Source organism: Peromyscus leucopus, chromosome 16_21 (genome assembly GCF_004664715.2).
Source record: "Peromyscus leucopus breed LL Stock chromosome 16_21, UCI_PerLeu_2.1, whole genome shotgun sequence".
Taxonomy (NCBI): Eukaryota; Metazoa; Chordata; class Mammalia; order Rodentia; family Cricetidae; genus Peromyscus; species Peromyscus leucopus.
The window spans coordinates 31055154-31070839 of record NC_051084.1 but is presented as its reverse complement, the minus strand read 5'-3'; the positions used below and the strand labels follow the sequence as shown (position 1 = coordinate 31070839).

Genomic DNA, 15686 nt, shown 5'->3' with positions numbered 1-15686 from the left:
CTCTGCATGTGTGAAGAAGTCCAAGCCCTTAGGTTAAAGGATGTAACAGAGAGAACTGTGCTGCTTACAGAATGAAAACGTGTTGCACAAATTATCTTAAGGAGCCAAAAGCAGCATCCAGTTCGCACTTAAAACAATTTGTTCTTGGAATATTGTCAGCTAAAATTGTGGTCAACTTTTGCAAATTGTATGAATTTGCACTGCATATTTTATTTAGTGTTTAGCAAAACTCCAATATGGCTCTGCATAACTTACACAATACACCAAGAAAATGACTTCAGAAACTCCCACGGAAGTTGACAAATTGGGCATCTAATGCTTTTAAGCTAATTGCATGCTTAACGGTTAAGGAGTTGACTTGTTAAGAATGAAGATCAGAGTTTGGTGGAGACAATGCTCTGCCTGCTGCCACATTGAATACGATCAAACCCCTGTATCAGAAATATTACAGACGCTCAAAGAAGAAAATAATGTGCGCTTTAATCGCTGTGCTACTTAGTGTTTCAGTGAAGTGCTCATGAATCATATGCACTGTCATAGCAGTTTTGAAAACTATTCTTGAATTTTTCAAGCTGTTATTTTCAGGAAATTTCGAAAGCAAATTGCTAAGTGATAAAGAGTAATTTGGTAGCATTGCTTATGTCAGTGTTGTGCTTCCTTGCAGACTGGAAAAGCAGAGAAGAGTAATACCCTGAATGCCGCCATAGACAACATGAGCAAGAAGACAAGAGACCTCCGCAGACAGGTGAGAGGAAAGGGAGGCACCGGGCAGGAATCAGAAGCAAAAGAAGTGTCATTCATTGCTGTCCTGTGTATTGTTTTTGGTCTTTTAAAATTATAGAAGAGGAAACCAAAAAGCAAAGCTTATCCTCTCCACATTTACGTGCCTCAAATGTTCTGCAGCAAATAGACAGAAGAAAAAGTAGGTGCCCTAATGTCACGTAGAATTGCAGTTGAATCTTGGCTCTGTCCTCATCTGATGGGAGTTCTCGGGCATAGAGTCCATCTCTCATGGCCATCTCCTAACCTGTGAAATGCAATTAACCATGTGAAATGGGGCTTTGGATATTAAGCACCTGCATATTGCTGCCCTGGAGAGATGGCTTGGTTGGTAAAGTGCTTGGCTTGCAAGCAAGAGGACCCGATTTCAATCCCCACAACCCTCCTGGGAAAAGGCCAGGTGCGGTAGGGCAGGCTTGTAATCCCGGAGCTGGGGTGAGGGAGACAAGTGGATTCCTGGGCCTCTCTGCCCAATCAGCCTAGACTACCTGCTGTGCTCCTCATAGGGGCAGGCTCTGACACAAGTAAATGGTGTATGGATCGCCCTTAATGACATCTGAAGTTGCCTTCTGACCTCACATACATGTGCAACACACACACACACACACACACACACACACACACACACACACACACACACTTGTGCGCAAATAGACATGTACACATGTACACACATTCACTTCCACATAAAATAAAATCAGTATATATGACTGTCTGGCACACTCAATGTTTAGAGATGCTGATAGGCTGGTTTTAAGACAGTACTGTGCTGGTTTTTTGTTTTTTTGTTTTTTTGTTGTTGTTTGGTTTATTGAGACAGGATTTCTCTATGTAGTTTTGGTGCCTGTCCTGGATCTTGCTGTGTAGACCAGGCTGGCCTCAAATTCACAGAGATACACCTGGCTCTGCCTCCCAAGTACTGCGATTAAAGGCATGTGCTACCACCACCCGGCTCATGTGCTGGCTAGTTTAAATGTCAGCTTGATACAAGTAGGCAGCATCTGAGAGGAGGAAACATTACTTAAGAAAATGCCTGCAGAAGATCGCATTGTCAGCAAGCCTATAGGTCCTTTACTTAATGATCAGTGAGGGAGAGCCCAGTCTATTGTGGGTGGTGCCACCCCTGGGCTGGTGGAAATGGGTTCACTAAGAATGTAGATTGAACAAGTTGGTAAGCAGCATGCCTCCACAGCTCTGCATCAGCTCCTGCCTCCAGGTCCCTGGTCTGTTTGAGTCCCTGTCCTGATGTCCTTCAACAATCAACAGTGATGAGGAAGTGTAAACCTGTCAAACCCTGTCCTCCTTGGCCATGACTTCCTGTAACGGCAATAGTTAACTGAGACAGGTACACACTGAATTTCTTGTCCTAATGCAGAGAGCATCATGTAGTTTCAGTTTTTTTTTTCTCTTCATGATTTGTGGGTGCTTCAGAAGATAGTTTCTCTTGAGGCACTCTATTGGTCATTAGTCACCAGCATCAGAGGATCAGAAAGGATTTTACTAAGCTGTTGAGAAGCCCGGTGTTAGGACACAAATTAATTCCCCTCCCTGCTTAGAAACTTAGCCAATTTCCAAGGCCTTTGCTTCCTACTCCTTTTCACTGTTAATTACCTTTTTTTTTTCTTATGGACAGCTATAACATGGTCACCATTAACTCATAAAAGCAGGGGGAAAGGCTTTTAACCAGAAGCTTTTAATGCTATACATTATCTTAGTTAAAGGGGAAGAGTTAGAGAAACGGCTGGGAAGAATTAGAGAAATGTGGGCCATATTTTAATTCAGAAGTAGATCCATATACAGAATAATAAGGATCCCCAGGTAGTGAGGTTGTGTCACAGCAGAATTTTAAATTCTGTGAAAATCATGTTTTCTCAGCATTAGGGCCTTGATGTGAATTCTCTTTCTGCTGTCAGCTGTTAGAATTATGGGATGTAAAAGTCAAAAGTGTATATATCAGCACAGCCCCTTTGGGACACTGATGAGAAAGCCAGACAGTGCGGTCAGGGACTAAGGAGCAAGGAGCATTGAGTCAAGACCTAGACAAGGACCCAGAAATGTGGACCCTCAGAGTTGGCCTTTTTTGTTCTTGTATGATTTTTATTTTCTGTCTTCCCTAGGATTTTTTCCCACCCCTATATTGATACAGAGTCTCCTGTATTCCATGCTGGCCTCAAACGTCTGATGTCCCAAGTGTCGAGGGCTGGGGTCACAGGGATACACCACCATGCTACGTTAATTTTTTTCTGAGGTATTAGGTACAAAGCCAGATCTTTCTGTATGCTTAGCAAACACTTACCAGCTCAGCTACATGCTCCCCCTCCCAGCACTTCTTCAGAGCTTCTACCCCTCCTGCTCTCCTCAGGGTTTAGAAGAACTATTTCTATGACTGTCAACCACAGTATTTCTTGTCCCTGTCTCTTCCATCTAGTTTGCCACCAGCAAATCCATGCACAAAATGCTAATCTACATTCATACCTCCTCAACCTTTACAGTTATTATTTTTCTCAAGGACTTCAGAAAAAGCAATTTCTTACACATTGAATTAGAAGATATAGTGAATCAAACTTAACATGCCCAGTTAAGTCTGAATTTTAGGTTAGCAACAAATATGTCTTAACATAATTATGTTTCAAACGTGGCATGGGACATACTTTCATTTTTTTTAAAAAAGTGTTTAAAAATTGAAGTGTTTGCTTCAAATTAAAATATTCCCAGATGTCCTACATTTTATCTTGCAATCAGGCATGATTTGTCTTCTCACCATCATTGGTGAGATCCAGACTGTCACATCAGGGCAGCTAATACTTCCTCCTAGTCATTTCAGTTTGTAGAGAACAGCTGTGCTCTGGAGCACAGCTTTGGTTTCTCCTTTCTCGAACCACCATAAATAGGAGCCATTGTGATCCCAAGGAGCCACCACTGGGGACCATCAGGGCTCTTTCCACATGGTCTTCACTTGTGATAGTGGCAGCAAACCAACAACCATGTCAAGGCTCAGGAGGATATTAAGATCCAAAGTTGAAGAGTAGAGTTTCTTCTGCATTGTACATTCAATACAGCCATAAAATTCACTCTAAACGAAGGACCAAGCAGAAGCTCTTTTTCATTTGCAGAAACAGTGTGTGTGTGTGTGTGTGTGTGTGTGTGTGTGTGTGTGTGTGTGTGTGAAGACATGAAATGAAGTGGACTCTTTGGAGACACCCGTGATCTTCAGGGCTACTATCCGTTGCTCTGATTCTCATTATCCAACTACTCTTTCCCCACACCCAAGATGACTTCATTTCCCACTGTGAAGTCTATGTTTTGGGTATATAGTTTGTGTATACACTTGAGGTCTGGGAATGTAACTGTTGGTTGAGTGCATTCTTGGTATGCTTGTAGCTCTGGTATCAGTTCCTAATCATAAACTGGGCATGGTGATACTTCTCTGTCAAATCAACACTCAGGATAAAGAGACAAAATGATCAGACACACAAGGTTACCCTCTGCTATAAACAAATTTAAAACCAGCCTGGAATACATGACACTGTGTCTCAGAAAAAAAAAAAGTCGAAACAGTGAAATGAGTAATCTCTACGTCTTTTTATGCTTTCAACATTGAAGAGTTTATTCTAAGCACCTTACATATGCTCTTTTCTCACAAAAGCAAAGCCCTTCTCTTAAACTGCCTTTGAAATATTTAATGATCACCTCTTGTTCTAGAACTGGTTTTATTTTTAGTAAAACATCCTAAGAACCTCTCTTTTTACTCATCCATCCTTATCCATTTCATAACTGTTACTTCTTCATCAGTAACAGAAATGCCTTAGCTTCAGATCAGAGAATGATTGAGTTTGTAAGAGGAGCCATATATATCTTCGGAATGTCTAAAGAGTTGCCATTAGACATTGTGGAGCAGGAAGATGAAATGTTCTAGCATATGACAAAGTCAGATTTTTGTTTCACCTTTCTTGCTCTCTGGCTTTCTCACCTGTTTTATTAGGGATCGAGTCAAAGATCTTGGCATGGATTTCTCCATTCTCTGTGACTTGATCACAACATTTTTGTTCTTTAGGGTTTTTTTTTTTTAATCTCTTTAGTTCCTCCTCACCAGAGATACACACCCACCCACTCACCTCTGATAGAAGGCTCTACTAACTTCTCAGCAAATGACCATCTCCTCCTTCAGCACACAATTGCGCAAGCTCATTGTGTTCAGTGTACTGGAAGAAGGCTCGTGGCATCCTGCGCTCTGCCCCTTCTCTGCTTCCTGGCCTTCTCTTTCTCATCTTAAGTTACCTGAGTTCCAAAATCATACAGAAACGACTCCTTCCAGCAAACCTTAGCTCTTTTCTCCAGCAGGAATTCCTATTATTTTCTGAGAGCACTTAAAAACATAAGGACTCCACCTGTGAGTCTAACCGGTGAGTGGGAGGAGGGATTATATGAGCAAGATGGAAAAAGTACAGGGACAAATAGTCAAACTAGTGGAAACACAAGAACTGTGAAGCTGAGGAGCCCCCATGGAACTGGACCAGGCCCTCTGATTAAGTGAGACAGTTGATGAGCTTGAACTGTTTGGGAGGCCCCCAGGAAGTGGGACCAGGACCAGTCCTTGGTGCATGAGCTGGCTTTTTGGAACCTAGGGCCTATGCTAAGACACTTTGTTCAGCCTTGATGCAGGGAGGAGGGGACTGGACCTGCCTCACCTGAATCTACCAGGCTGGGCTGAATCCCCAGGGGAGACCTTGCCTTGGAGGCAGTGGAAATGGGGGTTGGGTTGGAAGGGAAGACTGGGGGGTAGGAGGAGGGAGGACAGGGGAATCCACGGCTGATATTTAAAATTATATTAACTATAAAATAAAAATATTTAAAAAAGAAACACGAGGACTTCTTTCACAAGAGCTATCCCTTCCTTGCCTATATTTGGTTCTTTCTCTTAGGGAGGATTTTCTTCCCAGTGGATTGTAAATGTTTCTAATGGTAATTATGATCAGATCTCTCATTTGCTGAATATTTGCAGAACTTTCTAATAAGTTTTTGAGTTATTGATTTCATCCTTGAAAAAAGAAATAATGCTACAGTGTTATATTAGTTCTCAGGTGTATTCATTTGCTAAACTTTACTTGTTAGAGCCATGGTTCCATCCCAGGTACAATTTAACTAAAGTCCATGTGTGTAATCACCACACCAGAGGACAAAGAAAATGACTTGTTGATTTGCAAAAACCCTAGAACAATATGCACCGATTTTACTGTCACCCATTTTTTCTCATTATTTCTTTTACACATTTTTCAAAACTTTACTTTTCTTTACCCTTTCAGCCGGCCTCCTATTATTTACTTGAGAATTAATTACTTATCTATTGGAACACCCAATAAATGAAGAATGTTTTTAAATGTTTGTTACTTCATTAAAAATCAAAACATCCAAATATATTCGACTTCTGCTGTCTTGTGAAGAATGAGACATACTTAATTTTACTAAAGGCAGAATAAAAGTCTCCCTTCTTTATATTGCTAAGAGAAGGCATTACGGTTCATAGATGCTAAAGTAATGATATATTATAGCATTTAAAATAGAATTCTGACAACAGCAAACAAAAGAAGTACATGCCTCCGATTGATTATCTCGTTGTTTGATTGCCTGGCTAGAGGCATCTCTGCTTCTCACATTGGCAGCTCAAACACAATACTTGGAAAGCTATTATCGGCTCTTGTACCAATCATCATCCACATATTAAGTTCTCATGAGACCACATCCCACAAACTTGGCACAGTGACTAGACACTGAATTGTTACTTGATTTAGTTCTTATTGATTAGCCGAGTTGTGCAAAGCATATTTTTCTCACTTACTTAAGATTAAAATGGCATCTGTATACACAGAGTTTTTCTGATTTTTGAAAGGAGGAATACTTTCCTGAAATATTTTCTTTGCCTTGTATGCCTCTTCTCCTCACAATTCATTCTTTTCCTTCATTTGATAAATCTGGTAGGCTTCCTTACAGTTTCCACATGGGGCTTTCACTTTTGTGTTTCAATTGTAGAGAAATATATTATTTTATTTGAGATACTAAACCACTTGTATCAGCAGGAAATAAAAAAAATGATGCCTCAAAGCCTTTTATTAAGCTATAGTGAGAAAATATAGAAAGCCCCTCAGTTTGGCTCTGCTCCGACATCATTCATGCTTGACCACAGCAAGTATTTATTGAAAATTCATACCCCACAACTCCTATTGGCTTCCTACTAACTTCAAATTTTATCACTATGGCTTCATGTGTTAGAGTCTTGTTTAGAATGTTTTTTATGTCATCCAAGTGAAAGAAATATAGTAAGCCCCTGGACAGAAAGACAGCATGAAAATAAATAAGCTACAGGCTACGTAATTAATACATGTATAGACAAGGTGTAAAGAGAATGTCTCGTAGGAATTAGTCAAGACAAATGAAGAAGACTGCTTAACAGAACATCCTAGACTTTCTATATTTTGTCCCTAGCCACCTGGCTAGTTTTATCCCATAATAATCCTGTTTTCATAGTCAGCAAAATGTAGGGCCTGACAGAGTTACATTCAGTGATGTGCAAAGCAGAAGTGACAGAGTATGATCTGCAAAGATTAGCGTATAAAGACATGGAACCTATCAGAGGGGAATGACCAGGCATTGCCAACAGAGGAAGGTGCCTGTTTTTAATTGGATCTAGTTCACAAGACCAGACATATAGTACTAGACTTCAGTGCAGGGAGTTTATTTGGGAGGTGGTTCCAATATAAAGTATATATTGTAAATACCGAGTGAGGTGGAAAGGAGAGGGTATGCATGGGAGGCTGCAGCTATAGGCAACAGGGACTTAAGGACTTCTGTGAATCAGAATTTCTCTTCAGGTTGTCTGGTCAATGGTGGAAGCCAATTCTAGCAGCTCTTGCCACTGTTTATGGTTGTTCCTGAGGATGTGAGCTCTCTAGACCTTTCAAGCTGCAGCTGTGCTTTACCTGACTACTTCATAGAGACTTAGAGTCAGCACTGAGTCAGAATAACAGGAAGATGCATAGGATGTCTTCAGAGGACCTAGTATCGAGGCCCACAGCAAGAGCTGAGACTTTTGAGAGAACTCTGGGATGTTTAGTTCAGCAGTTTGTTATTTGCCAGGGTTAAAGTGCTTTCTGGAAGAAAATAAGGCCTGCTCTTAAAAGCTTCAGGCCACATGTCACAAATTTTTGACAAATTTCTTCTGTCGTGAGGTAAAAAAGAATAAATGTCTTATGATGTGAGACAACAGTCTCTGACTCTATATTTTATGAAGAAATTGTATCATTTGAAAAACCATAGGAAGGCAGTGTGACATTTTAGCTTTGGTTTTCCATTTATGAAAAGTAGCCTATTTTTAAGCATGCATTTCCAGGTAGCTAATATTAAATTTTGCTTCTTTATCTCACAGTCAAATTACTAAAAATCAAATTTTATACCCTGCATCTCTGTTATCTTGTACCCTAATCACTCTTGAAGAAATAGGAGTAGGATTTCTATAACCAATTTTATATAAAGCTTGCAGTTGCTGTGTTCACCCATAACCTTCTTAGAGATCAAACTCTATAAACAAATCTCTGTTTTATAAGTTCAGTTCTTTCAAAGTTTATATATATATATGTATGTATATATATTATATTATATATGGCATATGTATGTATGTACTACATACATATATATATACATGTATATATGTGTACACACAAACACACACACACACACACACACACACACACACACACACACACACACATGATCTTAGTCTCCTGGTTTAATGCAGTGTTTAATGCCTCACATTCCTCTGCTAGATTATATGTGTTTATACATTTTCCTCTTCACCTTTCTCAGAATACCTAGCTCTTGAGATGCTGTTCAGAAACACTTGTTTCATTGGATAGAGTCAGGTATCTCAAAGAGTCCACAGTGATTGTGAAGATAACTGTTTGGTAGGATGTACATATTTAGAGAGTCACCACATTGAGATTTATTTGAAGTTTGTCTTTTAGTTCTTATAATTTGTACTCTTTATTTGGCCATCCTCTCAGCCCCTTTAAGTCCCGTTCTTCCATGGACCTGTCTACAAATGGTGGTGCTGCCAATTGTGCCCTTGAATGTCTCCTCACTGTGTGTCTGTCATTAAGGTTCTGTCTGTATTTTTTGCTTGAGCAAACTCCAATATTCTGACTCCCAGAGATGAACTCTAGTGAAGAGGTATCTCTCACAGCCAAGTTACAAGTTCCAGAAAAGAATGGGGTGGGGGGGGGGCTGTCACTACAAACTCTTCCCTGCTCTTGAGACCCTCAATACATCTCCCCTCTGTTTCTAAAATGGACACAGCATGTGCTTCCCAACTGTAAATCTAGCCTGTGCCCCTGACTTCTCTGATCCATTCCTCATGAACTAAAAACACACTGCTCACTCATTTAGGCCATCACCTTCTCTTGTGACCTCTCATCTTCTATACCTTGTCATAGATGCCCAGTAAATATTAATTTGTTACCATAGTAGTTTAACCTACTTCATAGTGAGCAGAAAGTTTCACTGAGGACCTTCCTGCAGTCTATGATGTAATTGGGAGCTAGAAAACTTCATAACGCTTCTCAGCTAGCTCTACCAATATGAGTGGAGGTGTTTTTGTACAAGAAGCTGATTGTCCCTACATATTTATCATTGATAATTATTATAGAAAAACAGCACTTTTTTTTGAAGTGCTGGGAATTGAACCTATGGCTTCACACACGGAAGGCAAGTGCTCTGTCACTGAGCTATATTCCTAGCAAGATAATGCTTTGTACAAATAAAGTTCTATCATTCTGAACCTGGAAACTATACCAATAGAAATTCTTACACTATTTAAAACTAAGCAGTCAACTGGTTTTAAAAATACCCTAACATGTAACCCTCACAGATGTCAAATTACAAGTTTTTTTTTTTTTTTTTTTTTTTAAATCTGATCATTATCCTTATCCAATTTATAGAGAAGTCACTAAACTGAATGAGCAGGCTGATCTAAAAGCTTTAAGGCTCTTTAATAACCATTGATGTTGTTTCTTAGAGTACAATATCAGGATGTTGTAATCCTTGTAGTCTCAGTATTAGAAGTACAATAAATTAATTTTCAATGCCATTTTTAAATCTCAGAAAATTTCTGCTGAGTACAGCGATTATCTGAAGTCATTTATATGCTTCCATGTAATTTAATTTAAAAGAACTAATTGTGGCAGAATGTTACAGTTGTTCAATAATTTAAGGTGTGAAGGCAAGAACAATTAATGCAAATGGAGAAAATTGGACATCAAACTCATTTATTTTTCTTGCTCTATTAATCTGTTATCATCTGGTGCAATTTGTGATCTCACTTGGTTTAATTACCATGAAGTCTACAGTTTAGATAATCAAAATGTATCATCAATTTTTCCAATAAGTTAGAATGTATTTTATAATTTTGTAATTATTAAAATACAATATGTGCATTTTATTTGTACACATGCTGGACTTACTAATCATGTAATTTCCTTGAGGGAAAAATATTGAATTACCACTTATAATTTGAATTATGTGCTAAATAAAGTATGATAAAAAAAAATGAGTGTCTTTTGGGAGCAAGAGACTTACTGCTGCCTCATTTTTTATCCTGAATATTTTGCTTATAAAGGGTGTTTACACACTGTGCCACATATTATGATTGTCAGGACTGCTTAAGAAATGTGTAAAATGAACTTTTAGAACCACCGCGATCCTGACCAGAAAATAACATGAACTTTTTCTCATAAATAAAAGGCATTTTTTTTCTTCTTCTCAGCTCCGCAAAGCTATTATAGATCACGTATCAGACTCTTTCTTGGACACAACAGTTCCACTCCTGGTTCTCATTGAAGCTGCTAAGAATGGTCGAGAAAAGGAAATCAAAGAATATGCTGCGATATTTCATGAGCACACAGGCAGACTTGTGGAGGTAAGTGTGTTGTAGCTGCAGCTACTTCAAATCCAGGAAAACAAGGTTCCTTTCTCCATTTACAGTTGATTTCTACTCATATAAAAGCAATTGGCAGCATATTACAAATGCTACAGAGTTGGGCCTAGGTAATATGGAGGTATATGAGTCAAATGGTATAAGCCACCCTTCAGTGGCTTGAAAAGAAGCAATTTATTTATAAGGATCTGTGAAATTGTGCTCACTGTTATTTCAAATTTTAAATATCAATTTTTGTGGCACTATACAAAAGAACAAGCTAAATACATAGTTCTGTCCTGGTGAATATTTTCTTACCATTCTGGCTTTAATTGATCAAATACTCCATGCCATGTGTTTTATTACCTGGGTTTCATGTGTGTTTCCCTCCTTCTTTGTAGAACACACAATGTGACACCACATCAAAAACAAGACAGTAGAATGTGCAGGTTTGAGAGTCCCATGAAAAATTAAGTAGAAATAGTGGTGTAGGGGAAGGGAGTGTGATAAACCATAATTCCCTCTGTTTAACAGCTGAAGATGTAATCATGACCCCAGGGTTTTCAGAGCAGGACGGCAGATTGCTAACAGAATTATGAAGGGTTGTAGATAAGAGATTCTCAAGAGTCAATGAGTTGAACCTGTCACATCATGGGTATCAAACACACAGCTCAGTAGAGAGCCTGAATGGAAGAATTTCTTAAGGCAACAGTACTCACAAGGCCACGAACCAGAGACTAGAAGGGGGATATGTTTTGCCAGGTTCGTAAGCCAGAGCTCTTTCTTGGCTGCCACTTAGCAGTGTGTCTGTACCAGTTTTTGTCTTTTGAAACAAAGTCTCCCTTTGTCACCTTGGCTAGTTTCGAATGTATTATATATACCAGGCTGCCCCTACACTCACATGATCCACCCGCCACTGTCTCCCAAATGCTGAGATGAGATTGGTATGCTAACATGCTCAGCCATTTGTCTCAGTTACAGTGACTAGTATCTATTAGGATCTCCTGTGCCCATTTCATGCTGGTGATTAAACATTTGACTGCCACCTCTTCCTACATAGTCACGAGCTCTGAAGTGAAATGTGGTTATTTTGCCTAAATTGCTCGTAAAAAAAAAAAATGTGAGAAAAATAATCGTAACTCAAATTAGAATCATAGTAACACAGATTTTTTAAACACGTTTAATGTAAATATATGGAACAGATTCCAATGTAGCTAGCATTCGTACTGTAATCTCTCCTGCTTGACTCTAGTCTCTACAGCTAGAAAATGAAAAATACATGGATGAATACTTAATTGCTAAGATCATGCCATTCCCCAAGCTGCCCACCTCTGGCTTAGATGTCGCTTTTGAATTTTTCAGGAACTCCTTGAGACAGTGCAAGTGTTATTATTCCAATGAGCATTTTATGGAAATAAAGTTATAAAACCAAAACCAGTCTAGTTAGTGTCAGTGCTGAATTCAGGTCAATAATTTTTTTTTTTTTTTTGGTTTTTCGAGACAGGGTTTCTCTGTGTAGCTTTGCGCCTTTCCTGGAGCTCACTTGGTAGCCCAGGCTGGCCTCGAACTCACAGAGATCCGTCTGGCTCTGCCTCCCGAGTGCTGGGATTAAAGGCGTGCGCCACCAACGCCTGGCTTTAGGTCTATAATTTTTAATGAACAGATTCCATGATCTACTGTTGATACAGTTGTGTTTCATCTTTCACATGTTCCTTCCTCAAGTATTTAGTGATTCTCAAGGAGAGCAGGGGCAGGTTTTTATAAAGAGATGCCTAATTGAGCATAGCCCTTGACAGTTGTAAAACATCTGTCTAAAAATGAGTTTCTGTGCTGAAGCCACACCAAATAATGGGGGAAGGGCAGAAATATTTGTGTGATATACTTTGAAAGTAAAGTTTGGTTTCTGGAGATAGCATTTTTTATTCCAATTTCTCAGTTTAATCTGTCAATGAAAACCTTGTTTTTATGCTGCCTACCGGAAAATAATACATTGATCAAACTGTAAAGAGTCAGTGGGTGGGGCCAGAGATACAGCTTATGCTGTAGCCCTGGGAATCCTTTCAGAGACGTCTACTCAGGAGAAGCCTAGATACTAGACTGTTGGAAACAATGATTGGGCCAGTCATTATGAGCATAGTTGGAGTTTATTAGGAAGTGCTCTTAAAATGGATTTAACCTTCAAAGTTAATAGAGTTGTTTAAAAGGATAGTAAGCATCTCCATGTGGGTGTTGGCAACTCAAAAGAGAATTTCTCTTAAATGTTTTTACGATAGTCATGTGTATTATTTTGGAGTCACATCTCAAAGAGTGAGTAAGGGACTCAAAGATCATTGAGTGGTTCCTAACGCGCCATGTTTAGGATTGGTTGTACAAGACAGTTCAGAAATGCTTTGACCATAAATGGAGCTGATAGTCCTGTCTGTGAGATTTCCCAGTAAGGTTTTAAAGTAGTATTGGCCATATTCAAAAGGCATGAATATGAATTAACTCAGGGCTTACGTGTGGTTAATAGATAGTTTTATATTCTTACTTGAAAAATCTCCATATAAAAGGAAGGTTGTCTCTGTGGGCAGCCTCCAGAGCAAGAGGTAATTGTGCTAGAATCCTTAACTGTCAGCCAGGGCAAGACTTCATCAGGACTGCAGAATGATGGTTCCTGTTCCTTCCTACATCCTTTAATATCCCCTGTCTTTCTAGTCATTTCCCCAAACAACTTTACTAAAAGTTCTATGGACAACTCCTCTTGGAGATTTTAAACATTTCTGAATATTCTACCCATTTAAGAGTTATTTTTACTTTACTTTAACCTAGAGTTTCTTCAAGTAAGTTTTCCTAATGCTTCCTTTCATGTGGTTTTGCTAAAGTGCTCCCTTCAAGAACACCTATGAATATTGTCTTAATATTTTAACCAAATGATCATTCGCTATCATGCAGATAGAGCTCTAAGAATTCGTTTTAAATGTTCAAGGATTTTGAGAATTCCCTATTCCATGTGAGCATTAAAGAGTAAAGGCTTTTGGAATTATGAGCTATTGGGAGACTGAGAATGGGTTTTATTTAAATCTGAATATCCCCTTAACACAGAATAAAGTGATTATGGAGAGCTGTAGTAGTATCTGTATTTCCATCCCATTCTGATGTTGTGGGGACATTCTGGTCTAAGTCACTTTCAGTTTCAATGAGTTTTTACTATGCAGAATAATTCCTAAACTGACTAGCTTAAAGCAACTATTTGTTACAATCACTCATTCATCTTTAATTAGCACAAAGGTGAGTAGTTCTTGTTTAGGATTTCTCAGTAATTTGTCATTCTCATATCTTAGCTGGATAGAGTCTACCAACTATTTGCCTCAGTTGGACATGCAAGATGGCCCATGCCCATGCATGCTAGTTACCAACTGAGAGGTCTGCATTGTTGAATGGAGATCAAATATGGCTTTTCCATGTGACTTGAACTTCTTGCAGAATAGGTACCAGGTTCTGAGAGGGTCAAAACAGTAGCAGCAATGGTGGATAAAACACATCACTGGGCATATAGCCTGAGGAGGTCTTTCCAGTGATTTTTATCCACGTGAGGTTGGGGGTCTTGATTAATACCATAGAAAAGAACTTATGGTGAGTCAGTAGGAAGCCAAGGTGGGGTTGGTTAAGAAGAAAAAACAGAGAGTGGTACATCGCACATTGGAGAGGTGAACTTTCTCTCTTCTTAGGATATAGAGCTGCATGGAAGTGTCTTTAAAAGCCCAAGAGATGGTCTCTGTGACTCTTGAAGCTACATTGTTGAAAGGGTGCAATCTATATCTAAGTTTAAAAGAGTAATTAAAATATTTGGGTATTTTATTTTTTATTACAGTTATTTGTGTTGGGTGGGTATGTGTATAGACATGCTCATGCATGTGCAGGTCAGAGAACACCTTGTCAAAGCCGGTTCTCTTCTTCTGCCATTTGTGTCCCAGAGCTAGACCTCAGGTCTTTAGGCTTGGCAGCAAACAACTTCACTCTTGAGCTGTTCTACCAGCTCAGCTATATTTCATGTTGTTTTGTTTTGTTTTGTTGAGGCAATGTCTTACATATAGCTCTGGCTCTCCTGGAATTCCCTTTGTAGACCAGGCTGGCCTTGAATTCACAGAGATCCACCTGACTCTGTCTGTCTCCTGGCTGCAGGGGTTAAAAGTCACACACAACAAATGCCCAGCTCAATTTATTTTTGCCGATTGAGTTTTCCTTTAGTAAAGGTAAAGTGTTTTATGCAGCACATTATACACATTTACATATGAGAACACGGTACTGAGAAAACATCGATCAGCAGAGGTACACACCAGGCAAGGATTATAGTATCTCCACCTCCCATCTTGTCATAGGAGTGCTGAGATTACATTCTGGCTTTGTGTGGGTTCTGGGCTTCTGAACTTAGCTCTTCATTCTACCATAGTAAAAGTTTCACCCACGGAGCCATCTCCCTAGCCAACACATATATTTTTTTTATCATGAATATGGCTCACGATTTGAATTTTGAGATTTTCTCAGAAAGCAGAATATAGACATTTTAGGTGATTAAGTCAGCTGTGCTGAAATCCTTAACTGTCAGCCATAAGAGACCTCAACCAGACTGAGGGAGTGGTAGTCTCTTTTCTTCTCTCATGGGCCCTTCATTTTCATCCTTGTTCCTATCTTGCCTCAGCAAAAGCAAACAAGAGACAGGAAATGGGAACAGCCTTTCTCTTAAAGCTCAGACCCAGAAATTGCCTGAGCATTTCTACTGTGTTCTTCTTTCGTGAAAGTAATGGTACAGCCTGATAGATCTAATGGGAGGGTTGACTCTATGCTCAGCAGAAGGAATAGCCAAACATGTATAGCTGCCGATTGTCTGCTGTGTGTCTCCCAACAGGGATTTCATTGTCATTATCTTTTTTTTTTCATTTTAGGAATATATTTTATTTATTTT

At 39.2% G+C, this 15686-nt stretch overlaps 1 protein-coding gene across 3 annotated transcripts in view; it reads left to right on the top strand.

Moving 5' to 3' along the window:
- The window catches only part of Ctnna3 (catenin alpha 3), a 1489259-nt gene that overhangs the window by 766551 nt on the left and 707022 nt on the right, over nucleotides 1-15686 (top strand). For all 3 annotated transcript variants that reach the window (XM_037199948.1, XM_037199947.1, XM_028881063.2), the window contains exons 8-9: nucleotides 665-745; nucleotides 10592-10744. In XM_037199948.1, coding sequence (XP_037055843.1) covers nucleotides 665-745; nucleotides 10592-10744 — 234 coding nt within the window. The remainder of the gene's footprint in view (nucleotides 1-664; nucleotides 746-10591; nucleotides 10745-15686) is intronic.